The sequence below is a fragment of the Mobula hypostoma genome, chromosome 3 (assembly GCF_963921235.1).
Source record: "Mobula hypostoma chromosome 3, sMobHyp1.1, whole genome shotgun sequence".
NCBI classification, from domain to species: domain Eukaryota; kingdom Metazoa; phylum Chordata; class Chondrichthyes; order Myliobatiformes; family Myliobatidae; genus Mobula; species Mobula hypostoma.
Genome location: NC_086099.1, coordinates 96115935 through 96134401, shown reverse-complemented (window position 1 = coordinate 96134401; position 18467 = coordinate 96115935). Strand labels below are relative to the sequence as shown.

Below are 18467 nucleotides of genomic sequence, written 5' to 3'. Positions count from 1 at the left end.
TCATCCCTTTACCTTGTCCATCCATCACCTCTCAGCTTCTCACTTTGTCCCCACTCCCCCACCAACCATCCCCCCCACCTGGCTTCACCTATTAAATCACAAGTGGGGAACAGTCTGACTGGGACAGAGATCACAGAAGTTCATTTTTCCTCCCACCCAGGACCAAAATAAGTCAATCCAAGGAGTTTTTTAAAATCAATTTTGATGAAACTTAAAAGGACAGCTAAGCTCCAATAATGTTAAATTAAGAATTACATTATTCATTTAAGTACTCTGCAGAAGAAGAAGAAAGCCCTGAACTCCGAGTGGAGTCATCAGGACGCCATCACGACGGCTTTTTTGTAAAGCAGGCTTTCTTATTTTTACGAGGCCGAGTTGCTAGCTCGACGCTCAACCCAGCATGGATGGCACAGATGGAGCCGGCTAAGTACACTGAACGTGCCAACTTAAAATTGCTTTCGAGATAAAAATCTCCATACAAATGGGTAACAGCTTTTAGTGCAAGGAAGGTGCATTACTTTAACTTGATATTGCTCTCTCTGTAGCAGCATTTCCACAACAAGCCCAAACAAGATAGCGTTCACAACCACTGCGTCAGGTCAAGAGAGCTGGCTGACTTTTTAATAATGTGCTTCTTTTGACAGGGACAAGATTATACATGTTAGGATATTCCATATGAATAAAATTTATGCCACTGATTACAAAATATTCAACTCTGAACATGATTGATGGAAATCAAATCCAATGTGAATCCTTTCTTTCACCACCACTCTATTTCCAGTTTCCTCCTGTTATAAATATTCCTAAATTCTTGGAAACAAAACATTCAAGAAAGCTTTTTAATATTCTATAGCATGGGACAATGAGTACAGGCAGGCTATTAAATCACAAGAGGCAGGATTACAAAATCCAGGCACTCAATCATAAGGAGCACATTGATGAAATATGCATCACAAGATGTGATATTGAATGAATTGAGCAATATTTTGAAGGAACTGAAATTGCCAATGAAAAGCAGATGTCAATGCAGCAGAGTGCAACAGGTGGAAAATCATACTGTTTGCTTAGAAATTTAACTGCTCCTGCCAAACCAGCTGAACTTTGCTGATATCATGAAAGTAATGCAGGAACATTTAGAACCAAAACCATTGTTGATCACAGAACACAGAAGGAGAGTTATTTCAGCATACATGGCTGAATTGAAGAATTGTCTGAGCATTGCCAGTTCTGTGATGGGTTTAATGATGCACCAAGAGATCTTACAAGAAAACATTCAAAAATGGCTCCCAACTGAAGCACAATTCACATTTAAAAGAGCAGCTGAAATCCCCATCAGCAGACAGGGATGCAATTGAGTTACAGTCAGGAATGAAAGCGAGCATAAACTGCAATGTCTAAATAGAAACGCCTGCCTGGCCAAACAAAATATGTAATCATGGTGTCAGGGGCTCACATAGACCAGACCAATGCAGGTTTAAAGGTGAAACTTGCAGAACATTCAACAAAGTAGGACACATACAAAGAGCATGTTGGGCTACAAAAATAAATGGCTTGCACAGGGAAGAGATAAAGATTAGAAAGTCAATTTGTAATTTCAGTAAGAGCACTACACTGCATAGTGTTGATGAAAAATCTGCTAATGATGAGAGTGACACAAGACTGAGTAGTCTTGAAATTTACATTGTGAGAACTAACAAACAGACCAGCAATATGGCTTACAACATAAGTGAACAGCAAAGTGATTAAAATGGAATTGGACACTATCTCAGGTGTATCAGCCATTCCACAAAATGAGGTTGAACGGCATTTCAGAGATACTGAACTGAAGCCTGCATTTATCTAAGAACTTAATAATGGAGAAAACACAGCTCCTGAGGGAAAGACATTCAGAACAGTGAAATACAGCGGACAACATACGTAGTGAAAACAGGAGGGCTAGCATTGTGGGGCTATGATTGGCTAAGTCAACTACAACTCAATTGGAGATCCATCCACCATTTGTATGCCACATCCCCGGCAATAGAGTCAACTGAATGCAAATTAAGAAACGTACTGAATGAACTTATTACATAGGACCATAAGTTTAATAAGTCATATCACCAAGATACTTCTAAGAATTTTGATGACAAGAGCTAAAAGTAAGATGCAAGCTGAAATAGGTAAAGAACAATGTGGCAACACACATCAAAGTTGCTGGTGAACGCAGCAGGCCAGGCAGCATCTATAGGAAGAGGCGCAGTCGACGCTTCAGGCCGAGACCCTTCGTCAGGACTAACTGAAGGAAGAGTGAGTAAGGGATTTGAAAGCTGGAGGGGGAGGGGGAGATGCAAAATGATAGGAGAAGACAGGAGGGGGAGGGATAGAGCCAAGAGCTGGACAGGTGATAGGCAGAAGGGGATACGAGAGGATCATGGGACAGGAGGTCCGGGAAGAAAGACAGGGGGGGGTGACCCAGAGGATGGGCAAGAGGTATATTCAGAGGGACAGAGGGAGAAAAAGGAGAGAGAGAGAAAGAATGTGTATAAAAATAAATAACGGATGCGGTATGAGGGGGAGGTGGGGCATTAGCGGAAGTTAGAGAAGTCGATGTTCATGCCATCAGGTTGGAGGCTACCCATACGGAATATAAGGTGTTGTTCCTCCAACCTGAGTGTGGCTTCATCTTTACAGTAGAGGAGGCCGTGGATAGACATGTCAGAATGGGAATGGGATGTGGAATTAAAATGTGTGGCCACTGGGAGATCCTGCTTTCTCTGGCGGACAGAGCGTAGATGTTCAGCAAAGCGGTCTCCCAGTCTGCGTCGGGTCTCACCAATATATAAAAGGCCACATCGGGAGCACCGGACGCAGTATATCACCCCAGTCGACTCACAGGTGAAGTGATGCCTCACCTGGAAGGACTGTTTGGGGCCCTGAATGGTGGTAAGGGAGGAAGTGTAAGGGCATGTGTAGCACTTGTTCCGCTTACACGGATAAGTGCCAGGAGGGAGATCAGTGGGGAGGGATGGGGGGGACGAATGGACAAGGGAGTTGTGTAGGGAGCGATCCCTGCGGAATGCAGAGAGAGGGGGGGAGGGAAAGATATGCTTAGTGGTGGGATCCCGTTGGAGGTGGCGGAAGTTACGGAGAATAATATGTTGGACCCGGAGGCTGGTGGGGTGGTAGGTGAGGACCAGGGGAACCCTATTCCTAGTGGGGTGGTGGGAGGATGGAGTGAGAGCAGATGTACGTGAAATGGGGGAGATGCGTTTAAGAGCAGAGTTGATAGTGGAGGAAGGGAAGCCCCTTTCTTTAAAAAATGAAGACATCTCCCTCGTCCTAGAATGAAAAGCCTCATCCTGAGAGCAGATGCGGCGGAGACAGAGGAATTGCGAGAAGGGGATGGCGTTTTTGCAAGAGACAGGGTGAGAAGAGGAATAGTCCAGATAGCTGTGAGAACAATGTGGTTTTGTGAAAGACAAAGGTACAAGAAAGGCAATATTGATGTTAAGGATACTATCAGAACGAGCTATTTAAGTGCAAAAAGATTTGTTTGTTTGTTTTATCGACTACACAAAAGCATTTGATAAAGTGAAGCACAGTAAGTTATTTGAAATACTACAGAAAATTCTAGATCTAGATTTGAAAGACCTCGGCCTAATCAGAAATCTGTACTGGGAACAAACTGCCGCCATAAGAGTAGATGGAGAAGTGAGTCAGTTTATGAAAATCAAGAAAGGTGTTAGACAAGGGTGTGTTTTCTCCCCTGATTTATTTAATGTGTACAATGAAACAATATTACAAAAAATAAGAGACATCTTGGGAATCAAAGTTGGTGATGAAAACATTAATAATTTCAGATATGTGAATGACACCGTGTTAACTGCAAGTACAGAAGAACTACAAAACTTAATTGATATAGTTGTTGAAGAAAGTGCAAAAAATGGGTCTATCAATTGCAAAAAGACAATGTATGGTGATATCCAAAAAGGAGAATCCTATCTGCAAGCTGAGTATAAACGGGGACGACATAAAACAAGTACAGAACTTTTGCTACTTAGGAAGCTGGGTGACATCAGATGGCAGGTGCGACTTGGACATCAAAAGAAGAATAGGGATGGCAAAAGACACCTTTACGAGAATGAAGAGTATACTGACCAATACTAAACAAGGCATGACCAACCCTCCTCAGAGTACCGAAATGTTACGTTTATCCAGTTATGTTATATGGCTCAGAATGTTGGACAATATCTGGTAACATGAGGAAACGAATTGAAGCAGCAGAGATGTGGTTTTTGAGGAGGATGCAAAGAATATCATGGACAAAATGAATATCTAATGAGGATGTCATGAACAGAGCAAACACAAAAAGAGAAATAATGTGTGAGATCATGAAAAGGCAACGTAACTTCATTGGACATGTGATTAGGAAAGAGGAGTTAGAATGCATGGTAATTATGGGAAAGATTGAAGGGAAGAAAGCAAGAGGAATACAAAGACAACTGATGATGGAGACTGCTGCCAGAGAACTGGAAATGAATACCAATGAATTGATCTACTTGACCCGAAACAGGAGTGTGTGGGCCATGGCAGTCAAAGCTCAAACTGGGCACAGCACCTGATGGTGATGATGATTGAATGATTCCACAAGTGTTCAAGAATAGCATTGGAAAACTCAAACAGATCAAGGGGAAAATTGTGTTAAATGAAAATGCTATACCAAAGGTTTACAAAGCCTGTCCTGTTTCTGATACCATCTGTGACAAAGTAGCCAGTGAGCTAGATCGTATGGAGTCTGAAGGAATTCTTTCCAGGGTTGCATGAAGCCCACAGGCAATGCCAGCAGTCCCAGTAGCCAAAGAAGAACGGGTCTGTCAGGATCTGTGGTGATTTTAAGGTCACCATCAACCCAGTACTGAAAGTAGATCAATACCCACTGCCCAGCACAGAGAGAGAATACCTTTGCAAACTTTTCTGGAGGAAAACAAAGTGGACTTAGCTGAGACCTACTAACAGATGGAGATGGAAGAAGAGCCCGAAGTGTTTCACAAAGAGTTTTATTGGTATAATAGGCTTATTTTTGGAGCAGTATCTGCATGTGCACTCTGGCAGAAAGCTACGATGGTGTCAGGCACTATTCACACATTATGATCCATACCATCCAGTGAAGCTTGCTTGTGACACTTTACCTTATGGGACAGGTGCAGTCATGTCACATGTTATGAGTGATGGAAGTGAATACCCCAATAAATCACATTCTCTTACCACTGCAAAATTATGCCCAGATTGACAAGAGTCCTCAAGTCTGGCTTGAGGTGCAAAACCATTTAACCAGTACTTGTATGGGAGAGAGTTTACCCATGTTTCTGATCGTCAACCCCTTTCCTTAAGTGGAGATAAGAACTGTTGTACCACCCAAGCATAGAGCTGAAGTGTTGAAGGAGCTACATGCTGGTCAGCTAGGTATAGCCAAAAATCAAAGCATTGGCTGAAAGTTTTGTTATGTGGCCAGGGAAAGATCAGATCGAGCAGCTTGTCATGCGCTGTTCAGGACATCACCATGTCCAGAAGATGCCAAGAGCAGCGACTCTCCATCCCTGGGAATGGCCCGAATTGCCCTGGCAGAGGATTCATGTGGATTTTGCCAGACCATTCATAGGCATAATCTTTTTTGCTAGTAGTGGATGTAGCTACCAAGTGGCCAGAAGAGTTCCCAATGGCCTCCATTACAGCCTCGCACACCAGTGTGCTGAGAAGCCTCTTCTCAAGGACTGGTGTTCCAGAACACTTAGTCAGTGACAATGGGCCACAGTTAGTTGCAGACAAGCTTCAGTCATTCCTGAAAATGAAAGGAATAAAAGATTACATCTGCACCGTACCACCAAACTACAAATGGCTTGGTGGGAAGGTTTGTCCAGAGTCTGCAAGCAACGTCAGTAGAACACACTGCACTAATACTGCATCAGAAGCTCCCCAATTTCCTCCTTGCATATCATAATCATCACATTCCACAACCAACAACTCACCAGCTATGCTGTTCTTTGATCTCCTTAAACTCAAACTCAGGAGCATGCAGGACGAGCAGCTGAGACAAACTGAGGGCTCCTCAAACAAGGAGATTCAATGTTTCACTCCTGGACAACGCTCTTGGCAAGGTACGACAGAGATGATCAAAGGAGGGTACTTGGAAAGACTAAGAACAGAATTGAACCACTCTCTCGCAAAGTGGAGATTGCTTCTGATGTCATTTGGGGACACCATATCAATCAATTGCAGAGAACAGTGTCAACTGTTCAAGGAAAAACATCTTCAGAGCTGTCAGGAACACTTAGTGCAGTCCTAGAGTCAACCCCTACCATCACCATAGAGGAGGCCTCAGGGTTTGACATTGTTTCACAACCACAAATCTCACCTGTCAAGCAGTGATCCCCCCTGTCAGGAAAGACATTACCCCACAAGAGTAAGAAATCCTCCACAGCAATTAAATCTTTAGGCCTAAATGGGACAATTTAAAATTTACTATGCTGTGGATGCCTACATAGTAGTCACATTATATAGTATTCTGTATGTATATTTGTATACAAGTTGAAATACATTCTATATCGAGTTAGAGTTTATAGTTAAGTAGGGAGGAGTGCAGTATATTCAATATTTCAGTAATATTGTAAATATATTGTTCGATTCAGCATTCTTTGTTTACACAATTCATTATGGATTTATATGCAAGAAGCACATGAATGGCATACATCATACTACCATGTCATATATGAGCACCTTGCCAAAAAGAGAAGAAAAACTAAGCAGATCCCAGCTCTTCCAATTAGTTTCTGGAGTTAGAAAACACAACACAATAAATGCGTCCATAAAACATAGGAGCAGAATTCGGCCATTCAGCCCATCGAGTCCATTCTGCCATTTCATCATGGCTGATCCCTAATCTCATTAAACTCCATACACCTGCCCTCTCACCATATCCCTTGATGCCCAGACCAATCAGGAATCTATCAACTTCCATTTTAAATATACCCACAGAATTGGACCCCACCATAGTGTGTGGCAGAGCATTCCACAGATTCACCAGTCTCTGGCCAAAGAAAATCCCTTACTTCGGTTCTAAAAGGATGCCCCTCAACTTTGAGGCTGTGCTCTCTAGTTCTGCGTACCCCCACCAGAAGAAACATGCTCTCCACAACCACCTTTCCTAGTTCCTTTCAATATTCGGTAGGTTTTAGTGAGATCCCCATGCATTCTTCTAAATTCCAGTGAGTATACACCCAAAGCTGTCAAATGCTTCTGATAAGTTAACCACTTCATTCCCGGAATCATCCTCGTGAACCTCCTCTGGACTCTCCAATGACAATAAATCCTTACTGAGATATCAGGCCCCAAACTGTTGGCAATACTCTAAGTGCGGCCTGACTAGTGTCTTATAAAGCTTCAGCATTATCCCCTTGTTTTTAAATTCTATTCCCCTTGAAATAATGACAACATTCCATTTGTCTTTTTACCACAGACTCAACCTGTAAAGTAACCTTCTGGGAGTATTGCATAAGGACTCCCAAATCCTTCTGCAACCCTGATGTATGAATTTTCTTCCCATTCAGATAATCGTCTGCACTATTGTTCCTATTACCAAAATGCATTATCGTACATTTCCCAACTCTGTATTCCATCCGCCACTTTTATGCCCATTCTTCCAATTTGTCTAAGTCCTGCTGCAATCACATTGCTTCCTCGGCACTACCTACCCCTCCACCTATCTCCATATCATCCACAAATTTGCCACAAATCCATCCATTCTATAATCCAACTCACGATAAAGTGTGAAAAGCAGCAGTCCCAATAGTGACCCCCAAAGAACACTGCTAGTCACTGGCAGCCAACCAGGAAAGGCCCTGTTGATTCCCATTCACTGCCTCCTGCCTGTCAGTATTCCTCCATCCACGCCAGTTTATTTCCTGTAACACCATAGGATTTTATCTTTTTAAGCAGCCTCCTGTGATGCCTTCTGAAAATCTAAGTAAATGACATCCAATGTCTCTCCTCGTCCACCTTGCTTGTTACTTCCTTGAAGAATTCTAACAGATGTGTCAGGCAGGGTGTCTCCTTACAGAAACCATGCTGACTTTGACTTATTTTATCATTAGTCTCCAAGTAACCCAAAACCTGCCCTTAATAATAGACTCCAATACTTTCCCAACCACTGAGTCTAGGCTAACTAGCCTATAATTTCCTCACTTTTGTCTTTCTCCCTTCTTAAAGGGTGGAGTGACATTTGCAATTTTCCAATCCTCCGGGGCCATGCCAGAATCAAGCGATGCATCCAATGTATTGTTATCTCTTCAGCAACCTCTCTCAGAACTCTGGGATGTAGTCTATCTGGTCCAGGTGACTTATCCACCTCAAAACCTTTCAGTTTGCCTAACTCTTTCTTTTATAACAGCAAAGGTGCTCACTCCTGTTCCCTGACACTCACTAACCTCTGGCATACAGCTAGTGTCTTCAACAGTAAAGACAGATGCAAAGTACACCAGTTCATCTGCCATTTCTTTGTCCCCCATTACTACCTCACCAGCAACATTTTCCAGTGGTTCTATATCAACTCTCACCTCCCCTTTACTCTTTATATAATTGAACAAAAACTTAGCAAACTGCTTTATATTATCAGCTAGTTTGCCCTCATATTTCATCTTATCCCTTCTTAAAGCTTTTTTAGTTGCCTTTTGTTAGATTTTAAAAGTTTACAATCATCCAGCTTCCCACTCACTTTTACTACCTTATATGCCCTTTCCTTGGATTTTATGCAGTCCTCAACTTCCCTTGTCAGCCACAGTTGCCTAGCCCTGACATTTAAGAACCATTTCTTCTGTGGGACATATCTATCCTGTACCTTGCGAACTATTCCCAGAAACTTCAGCCACCTCTGTTCTGCCATCATCCCCACCAGTATCCCCCTCCAATCCACCTGGGCAAGCTCCTCTCTCATGCCTCTGTAATTCCCTTTATTCCACTGCGATACTGAAACATCTGACTTGTGCTTCTCCCTCTCAAATTGCAGTATGAATTCAATCATATTATGATCATTATCTCTGAAGGGTTCCTTCATGTTAAGCTCCCTAACAAGATTCGGGTTATTAGACAACACCCAATCTAAAATAGCCTTTCCCCAAGTAGGCTCGAGCACAAGCTGCTTTAAAAAGCCATCTCATAGGCATTCAACAATTCCCTCTCCTGCGATCCAACACCAACCTGATTTTCCCAATCCTCTTGTACGCTGAAGTCCCCCATTACAATTGTGACATTACCCTTATTACATGCCCTTTCCAGCACCCTTTGTAATCTCAACCCCACATCTTGGCTACTATTTGGAGGCCTATATACACTTCCTATAATGTTTTTTTTAACCCATGCAGTTTATTAACTCCACCCACAAAGATCCCACATTCTCTGACCCCATGTCACCTCTTTCCAGCTCTTACCAATAGAGCCACAACACCACCTATGCCTTCCTGCCTGTCCTTTCAATACAAAGTGTATCCTTTGATGTTAAACTCCTAACTATGACCTTCTTTCAGCCAGGACTCAGTGATGCCCACAATCTCTAATTGTGCCTTGAGTTCTCCACCTTATTCCAAATGCAATGTGCATTTAAATACAGCTGCTTCAGTCCTGCATTCTTTGCCCTTATGAATTTTGCCTCTGTGATACAACTTAACTCTTGGTCTGTCTGCAGTTGTACCCAATCATAGGCTTGTCTTTCCTTACATTCATATTACATCGTCTACCTGTAAACTCGCTGGCTTATCATCAACTATCATACTAGTTCCCATCCTCTTGCCATATTAGTTTAAACTACTCCCAACAGCTCTAGCAAACCTGCCCACAAGGATATTGGTCCCCTTAGGATTTAAGTGCAACCCATCCCTTTTGTACAGGTCACACCTGCTCCAGAAGAGGTCCAAATGATCCAGAAATCTGAATCCCTCCCCCGCTCCAATTCTTCAGCCAGGCATTTATCCACCACCTCGTTCTGTCCTTATTTGCACTGTCACGTGGCACAGGCAGCAAGACTACTACCCTAGAAATCCTGCTTCTCAGCTTCCTTCCCAACTCCCTGTATTCTGTTTTCAGGACCTCCTCCCTTTTTCTACCCATGTCACTAGTACCAATATGTACCATGACTTCTGGCTACTCACCTTCCCTTTTCAAGATATTGTGGATGCATTCAGAAACATCTCAGACTCTGGCACATGGGAGGCAAACTACCATCCGGGTTTCCTTTTCGCGTTCACAGAATCGCATATTCTTGCAAAATGGGCTATGAATGCAGTAGGTTAACATTAAACGCAGGATATTCCAATTGTTCCGAAAAACTTTCTTCAGTTAAGACAGAATCCTTCAGTAGTGCTTCAGCACCATCCTGGGCCAGTTTTGCATGTGCAGAATGCAACACAAATAAACTTAACCTCCAACCTCCTGTGTTAGTGACAATCACTTCAGCCCACCAACAGGAATAAACAAATTATAGCTCAGATCATCTCTGCTCACTATTTCAACAAGTGAAAGCAAAAACAAAACAGCTTTTTGCATTCAATTTTATAGTAAATAAGTCATTCTGGCCGAACTAGTCTCCACTCATACAAATCAAACTCTCGGTGTGATGTCATCTCAATACTGTTTAGGATATGCCACATGACTTGCTCATGCACTGATGGGCAGATCAATGTGTTCCAAAGTCTGGGACTCTGAAACTTATGAAAATATAGGAGCAGAATTAGACCATTCATCTCTTTCTAAAGATGCAATTCCATCTTTATAATACCAAACACCATTTGGTCCAACTACATTCCAACCACGTTAACACATCCTTTCCTTGCTCACATTTTACAGCAAACTACATCTATTTTGATATTCACCCAAATTACTCCAAGAGATCACTAGATCCTTGCTCCAACAACTTTCAGGATTTATAAAAAGACAGGAACAAGTATTTAACATTTATTGATGACTTCAATGTGTTACAAGAATTATTTCCAATTTAAGTTATTGCTCTGTTTGCCAAGTACAAAATTTCTGGACTGAATATTTTTAAAAATAAGTTTTAGTCAAAACATTGAGGGAATTTGAAAGCAATGTTACAGCTTCAAGTGCCATGATAATCATATCCTGTATTCACACAGAGAAGAGGTCTAACTGATACAGCATTACACACAAAGTTTGTGATCACCTTTCCCAGAGATCAGTATAGGTAGCAGCTCCATGATCAGTAAGTGATATTGATCACTCCCAATCTCACTAAAGGAGGCAATGAATTTTTTTCAGGAACACTTTTCACGTGGCTTTAATTTACATTACCATCTAATGAACTGTTAAGACTCCCAACTATTTTTCCAGGAAATAACAAATCAATAAAAAGTTAAAAGCAAAAAAGAAATCCTCTTCATATGCATGTGGACATTTTAAAATGAGTTCAAATGTAGTTTGCAAGATGAGCTTTTATTTGGCACCCCAACTACTTCCCCCAAACAAAAGGTCTATCCCATTGCCAAAATCTGCTCAAGAACGCAAGTTGTTAAGAACGCAAGAACAAGTAGGCCATTCTACATAGAACTTAAATCTTGAGTGAATAATAGGGCAAAGTGTAAATCAGTCATGATCCTTTTACAAAGCATCACACACAAAATGCTGGAGGAACTCCAGCTTCGGATTTGTGTTGCTCTGGATTTCCAACATCTGCAGATATGCTCATGTGGATGATCCCTCTAAACTCATTCTGCTCTGCAACCCTTGACAGCACACCTAATGAAAAAAAATCTCACTCCTGGTATTGAAGACCTCAATTAACCAAATCTCAAGAGACAGAAGACTTCCACATTGCCAATGTTGACTAATTATTTCAGCTTTGATTTGTGAAGCTGAAATAATTATCAGCTTCAATTATTTGTAAGCAATTATCTTCAAAAACAATGTTATCTCTCATAATCTTTGGATCTCACTAATGCATCAATAACCCAGTAAATTAAAATAATGTTGGTAGGTTAATTGGTCATTGTAAATTGCCCTGTGATTAGATGAGGGGTAAATCAGGGTTGCTAGGCCACGTAGTTTGAAGGGCTGGAAGAGCCTACTCCATGCTGTATCTCAATAAGTAAATGTTGAGTTATCGCTATCATAGACATACAACAGAAAATTTCCTCAAGAAACTCATATTCAGTGCCTATAAAAAGTATTCACCACGCCCCCCCCCCAAAGTTTTCATGTTTTATTTTTTTTTACAACACTGAATCACGGTGGATTTAATTTGGCTTTTTTGACACTGATCAACAGAAAAGACTTTCATGTCAAAGTGAAAACAAATGTCTACAAATAGTTCTAAATTTATTACACACAAAATAAGTGATTGCATAATTACTCATCCCTTCAAGTCAGTATTTAGTAGATGCACCTTTGGCAAAAATTACAGCCCTGAGTCTGTGTGGATAGGTCTCTATCCGCTTCGCACAGCTAGATGCTGCAATTTTCCCCCATTTTTCTTTACAAAACTGCTCAAACTCTATCAAATTGCATGGGAATTGTGAATGAACAGCCCTTTTTAAATCCAGCCACAAATTCTCAATTGGATTGAGGTCTGGACTCTGACTTGGCCACTCCAAGACATTAACTTTGTTGTTTTTAAAGCCATTCCTGTGTAGCTTTGGCTTTATGTTTAGGGTCATTGTCTTACTGGAAAATAAATCTTCTCTCAAGTTGCAGTTCTCTTGCAGACTGCATTAGGTTTTCCTCCGGAATGTCCTTGTATTTTACTGCATTCATTTTACCCTCCACTTTCAGAAGCCTTCCAGGGCATGCTGCAGTGAAACATTCCCACAGCATGATACAGCCATCACCATGCTTCACCGTAGGGATGTGGTGTGTTTTTGATGATGTGTAATGTTTGGCTTATGCCTAACATAGTGCTTAGTCTGATGGCCAATTCTGGTTTCTTCAGACCATAGAACCTTCTTCCAGCTGACTTCAGAGTCTCCCACATGCCTTCTGGCAAACTCTAGCTCAGATTTCATATGAGTTTCACTGCCCCCCAATAGTGCTTTCTCTTTGCCACTTTCCCATAAAGCTGCAACTGGTGAAGCACCCGGGCAACAGCTGTTGTATGTCAGGTCTCTCCCATCTCAGTCACTGAAGCTTGCAACTCCTCCAGAGTTGTCAAAGGTCTCTTGGCTGCCCTCACTAGTCCCCTTCTTGTACAGTCACTCAGTTTTTGAGGAACAGCTGCTCTAGGCAGATTTACAGCTGTGTCATATCCCTTGATGATCAAACCTCAAAAGCTTACAACCATGGCATCGGGTGATACAAAACACAACTTGCATGTTCAGTACCAATACAGACCAAATAACCCTCAGGTATCCAGCCAAATAAAAATGTTTTTCATTGTTCTAGGAACCACGGCAATTGTCAGCAATTAAATTATGACGCTGACTTCATGTACAGTGAAGTTGATATACGAAATAGTTATGCGGTATGGAGGAGTAATTAAAATCACGAGACCACAATTAGATGCAGTTTCCTTAGAATGCTGGGAGTATGATGGAAGATCTTGAAAACACTCTCAGAAAAATAGGGGTGTTTTAACCAGTAGCCGGTGAACCCATGTATGTTAATTCCTGCAGCTGCCTGTAAAGTTTGTACGTTCTCCTGGTGAACACGTGGGTTTCCTCCCGGAGTCCAAAGACAATGCTGGTTGGTAGGTTAACGGTCATTATAAATTGTCCTGTGATTAGGCTAGGTTTAAATTGTGGGATAACTGGGCCTATTCCGCACGGTATCGCAATACAGTAAAACTAAAAATAAACAGGATTTGATATTAATTAGGATATGTGAAGTTAAGCTTTCAACTAAGCTTCCAGTCAGTTTATCAATGTTTCCCTTAATTTGCGATAAAACACAATTTAAACATAAAAGTTCTCAATGTATTTTTTTTAAATACGGGCTCTGAGTCAGCCTGGTACAATGACTCAGCTGTCCTACAAAGTTCCACATGTCCAAAATGTTTTATTACATCGCTCTTCCCCACTTACATGCACGTTAGTAGAAAAAACATTGAAATCGAAACTGAGCCCACATACTTAAAAGAAAACAATACTTAAAAGCGAGAATATTTCTACAGAAAGATGTATTATCAGCTTTGCACTGCACAAGTGCAGGTTTGTTTTGCAACATTATTTCGATTAATTCTGTTGTTTCATAAGCATGCGCGGCTGATGTTTTTAAAGTTCAGAACAGTGCCCAACAAAAGCAGACAGTATAACCATTGTCTGGTAACGTCATCACGAACGCCTCAACCCCTACTGCCAATTTCGCTACATCAGCATCATACGAAGACAATCTGTGCACTCGTCAACGCCCCCTCAAAAACAAAACTGAATATCCAAAAGCATGAAGCAGGTGGAAAGCAGGATTAGCAAAATAAATTTGCAGATCGCAAGCCCCTTACCCTTTTAACGTAATTCTCGACGGCTTTCGGAAAGACTTGAGCGACAAGGAGCGCAATGCTCACTATCAATAAAATGATACACAGGATACCGAGTGTGTAAGTAACCCCCGAGCGGACCCCCATGCTAATGGGAGGCGGGAGCGGCTCCCGCAGGCTGCTTCCCCCCGGACGGGCGCTGCCAGGCTGCCGCTCTCCCCAGTGCAGACCGACGGGCTGATCAAGTGGCAGCGCACGCACGCTCACTCTGCGGCTGGCAGCCTCTGCACGCATGCGCACTGATTGCAAAGTTAGACTCGTAGAGGAAGTGAGTGCCAACGCTTTGCTTAAAAGCACCACATGTCTATGAAAATTACAGGGGCGAGGATGCTTGAACTGATTGGTCAGTTGTGCATTTGCAGTCTTTTTCATTCTTCCACTAAATTGTGCCTGTCGTTGCCCCATTTTCACCTATCTATAATTTGCACCTGTCAACTTTAAGCGTTGGACTTGAACAGAGATTCAGCAGTAACTGAAAAAAAGCATGGACTGGCCTCGGATCGTCTAACGACTTTCCTGTCGTCTTCAGAAATGAAATAATAACTTCACTGAGACTATAAAACATAACCTTGGAACATTTGAAAGCAACTTTATGGGTACCCAGTGGTAGAAACATATCATAAACACAAGAGATTCCGTTGGAAATCCAGGGTAACACACAAGATTCTGGAAAAACTCAGCAGGTCAGGCAACATCTGTGAACAGTAGATTGTTTAGCTTGCCAGTTGGGGCAGAAACTGAGACAGGGTCTGCAGGTGTGTCTGCACAGTGGAGAGGGTGGCGTGTAGAATTCAAATGAAATGGGATGAAAAGCAGTCAATCGAACACAGGTACCTGCAATTTTAGGTGGGTCCAAACTGGGAGGCCTGCAAATGGAGCTGGAAGTCGCATGGAAAAAGATGGTGGCAAAGACAAGAAGGCCACGTGGCTACAGCAGCAAACCTGCGTGAGCACATTGTTATGTTCTGAAACTCCAAAACATAAAAATTAATTGAAATGAAAACAAGGGATCCAGGAATGCAAGTCTCCCTTCGTTTTTACTTTAAGCAGGGCATGCATGTATGACGTGGGGACATGATGACATGTGCTTAATCAAACAATGTATTTACAACATTACCGAAATATTAAATACACAACACTCCTCCCTGTCTAGCTATAAACTCCAACACAATATAGAATGCATAGAATGCATCTCAACTCAAATATGTAATGTACTGCTCTCTAGTCATATATATATATATATATATATAAATAAACACAGTATACTATATAGACATTCACAGCACAGTAAATTTTAAATTCTTCCATTCTGGCCTACAGATTTAATCACTGTGGAAGATTTCTTACTCCTGTGGGATAATGTCTTTCCTGACAAGGGTGGTCACTCTTCTTGGCAGGTGAGGCTTGTGACTCCGAAACAATCTGGGGTTCTGGGTGGTTGTAGGAGTTGACTCTGGGACTACGGGAAGTGGTTCTGATATCTCAAACACTGTATGGCAAGCTTCACTGGATGATGTGGTTCACAACATGTGAGAACAGTGCCTGATATCACTATCTCCTTTACCTTTTGAAAAGCCACCTCACACTGCTTTGTCCATTCCCATTTCTTCCTGATCTGTAGTAATGAATTCAAAACGTACGGCACAATGGCCAGGTTTGGCAGGAACCTGTTAGAGTAATTGACAAATTCTAAAAAGGACCGCGACTATCAAACGTCCATTGCTTGAAGTTTCTCAGCACACTCGACTAATCCTTGAGTTTCAATGGTGTGACCATAGTAAGTGATGCTTGATTTAAAGAATTCACACCTAGTGCATCATGCTGTGAGCCCATAATCTTCTGGTCTTTTTAACAATGCCTTTAAATTTTGGAGATGTTCCTTGTCATTCTCAGCAGTAACAATGATGTCATCCAGGTAACACCAAGTCCCTGGGCAGCCTGCAATTCCTGTTCCATATCTTTCTGCCAAAGTGCAGGTGCAGATGCTACTCCAAAAATAAGTCTATTATAACAATAAAGGCATTTGAGAATGTTTATAGTGGGAAACACTTTGGACTCTTCTTCCATCTCCATCTGTAGGTAGGCCTCAGCTAAGTCCACTGTGCTGATGTATTTTCCTTCAGAAACGTCTGTGAAGATATCTTCTATCCTGGTAGAAGATATTGATTTACTTTCACTACTGGGTTGATGGTGGTCTTACTATGACCACAGATTCTGACAGACCCATTCTTCTTGGCTACTGGCACCACTGGCATTGCTCATTTGCTCCACTTAACCTTGGAAAGAATTCCTTCAGTCTCCATATGATCTAGCTTGTTGGCTACTTTATCACGGATGGTATCAGGAACCAGACGGACTTTGTAAAACTTGGGTGTGGCATTTTCATTCAACACTATTTTACCCTTGATATGTTTGAATTTTCCAGTGCCATCCTTGAATGAAACTGTGGCATCATCTAGTACCTTTTTAAATTCATTTTCGGTCAATACTTTTGCAGGTGATGTGACATTGCAAATGGTGGATGGATCTCCGATCAGGTTGTAGCTGTCTCAGCTTATCGAGACCCCTCAATGTTGATCCTTCCGTTTTTACCACATACAAGCCCAGTGTGGTTTGTTGGTTGTTGTATTTCACTGTTATGAATGTCATTCCCACAGGAGTTATCTTTTCTCCAGTGTAAGTTCTTAGTTGGATGTCTGCAGGCTTCAGTTCAGTATCTTAGATATACCGTTCACACTCATTTTGTGAAATGATTGAAACTGCGAGCTAGTATCCAATTCCATTTTAATTAATTTGCTATTCACTTCTGGTGTAAGCTATATTGCTTGTCTGTTGTTAGTTTTCACACTGTAAATCTCAAGGCTACTCAGTCCTGTGTTGCTCTCATCATTATCAGATTTCTCATCGGCAGCATGCAGATTAGTACTCATTTTGAAACTGCAGCCTAATTTTTTATCATTATCTATTCCCCATGCAGTCCATTTATTTTTATTTGCCCATCATGGTCTTTGTTGTGTTCTACTTTGTTGCATTTTGCCTTTAAAGCTGCATTGGTCTGGTGTATGTGAACCACTGTCACAATAGTAACACCAGTGTTCAGCTGGTCTGGATGTTGCTGTTTTGCTCACGCTTACTTTTATTCCTGACTGCAACTTAATTGCATCTCTGCCTGTGGTTTCTAATGATACAGCAATTTTAACTACTTTTGTAAATGTAAGTTGTGCTTCAGTTAGGAGCCATTTTTGAATGTTTTCATGTAAGATTCTACAAACTTTGCAACCTCTCAGTTAAGCCCATCACTAATAAATAAATAACACACACACACACACACACACACTCTTAAAATACATCTTTCTACTGTTATGTTTTGTGACTCCAAAACATAAGATCCAATTGAAAGTAAAACAAGGGAGGCAGGAATGTGAGTCTAACTTCATTTTTACTTTATGTGAGGCACATAATGATGAATGCCACTCACATATTAATACATAAAACCTGCAATGAACTGTTTAAACATACAAGGAATGCTTAATCAAAATATATATTTACAATAGTACTCAAACTTCACTGAAATATTAAATAAACAACACACATGATCAAAGAGTCAGAAAGCTGCAGAGGTCACCATATTGGATATTTAACCTATTTAGACAGATTTCATATCATTCACAGCCTGGTAATACAGAGTCAGAGGGTACGGTTGGAAGACCAGAAAGCTGAACATAAAAGGGTTCATTCATTTGCTGCCAAAATTATGGCTCATGGTGTGTTTCTTAGCAGATGCCTGACTTGACAATAATGAACCACTGGTGCTCTGAACTTCCATGGTGTCGTGCTACTGTTCAGCTGTGTGCCTTCACCAGAATAAAGGTCATCCAAAGCTCTGTCGTCAAACTGCAGTTTGCAGTTTGTGGCTTTATTTGCTTATGTTCAAAGGCTGAGTTCCGAGATGTCATTGATT

The 18467-nt window shown here is 41.5% G+C and overlaps 1 protein-coding gene across 4 annotated transcripts in view; it reads right to left on the bottom strand.

Annotated features, from left to right (window-relative positions):
* The window catches only part of LOC134344154 (lysosome membrane protein 2-like), a 67675-nt gene extending 52942 nt beyond the window's left edge, over positions 1–14733 (bottom strand). For 3 of the 4 annotated variants that reach the window (XM_063043483.1, XM_063043482.1, XM_063043485.1), the window contains exon 1: positions 14471–14733. In XM_063043483.1, the coding sequence (XP_062899553.1) occupies positions 14471–14593 (123 nt within the window). In that variant the 5' untranslated portion in view covers positions 14594–14733. The remainder of the gene's footprint in view (positions 1–14470) is intronic. The other variant, XM_063043484.1, reaches the window with a different exon arrangement.
* Between the last annotated feature and the right edge of the window lie 3734 nt (positions 14734–18467).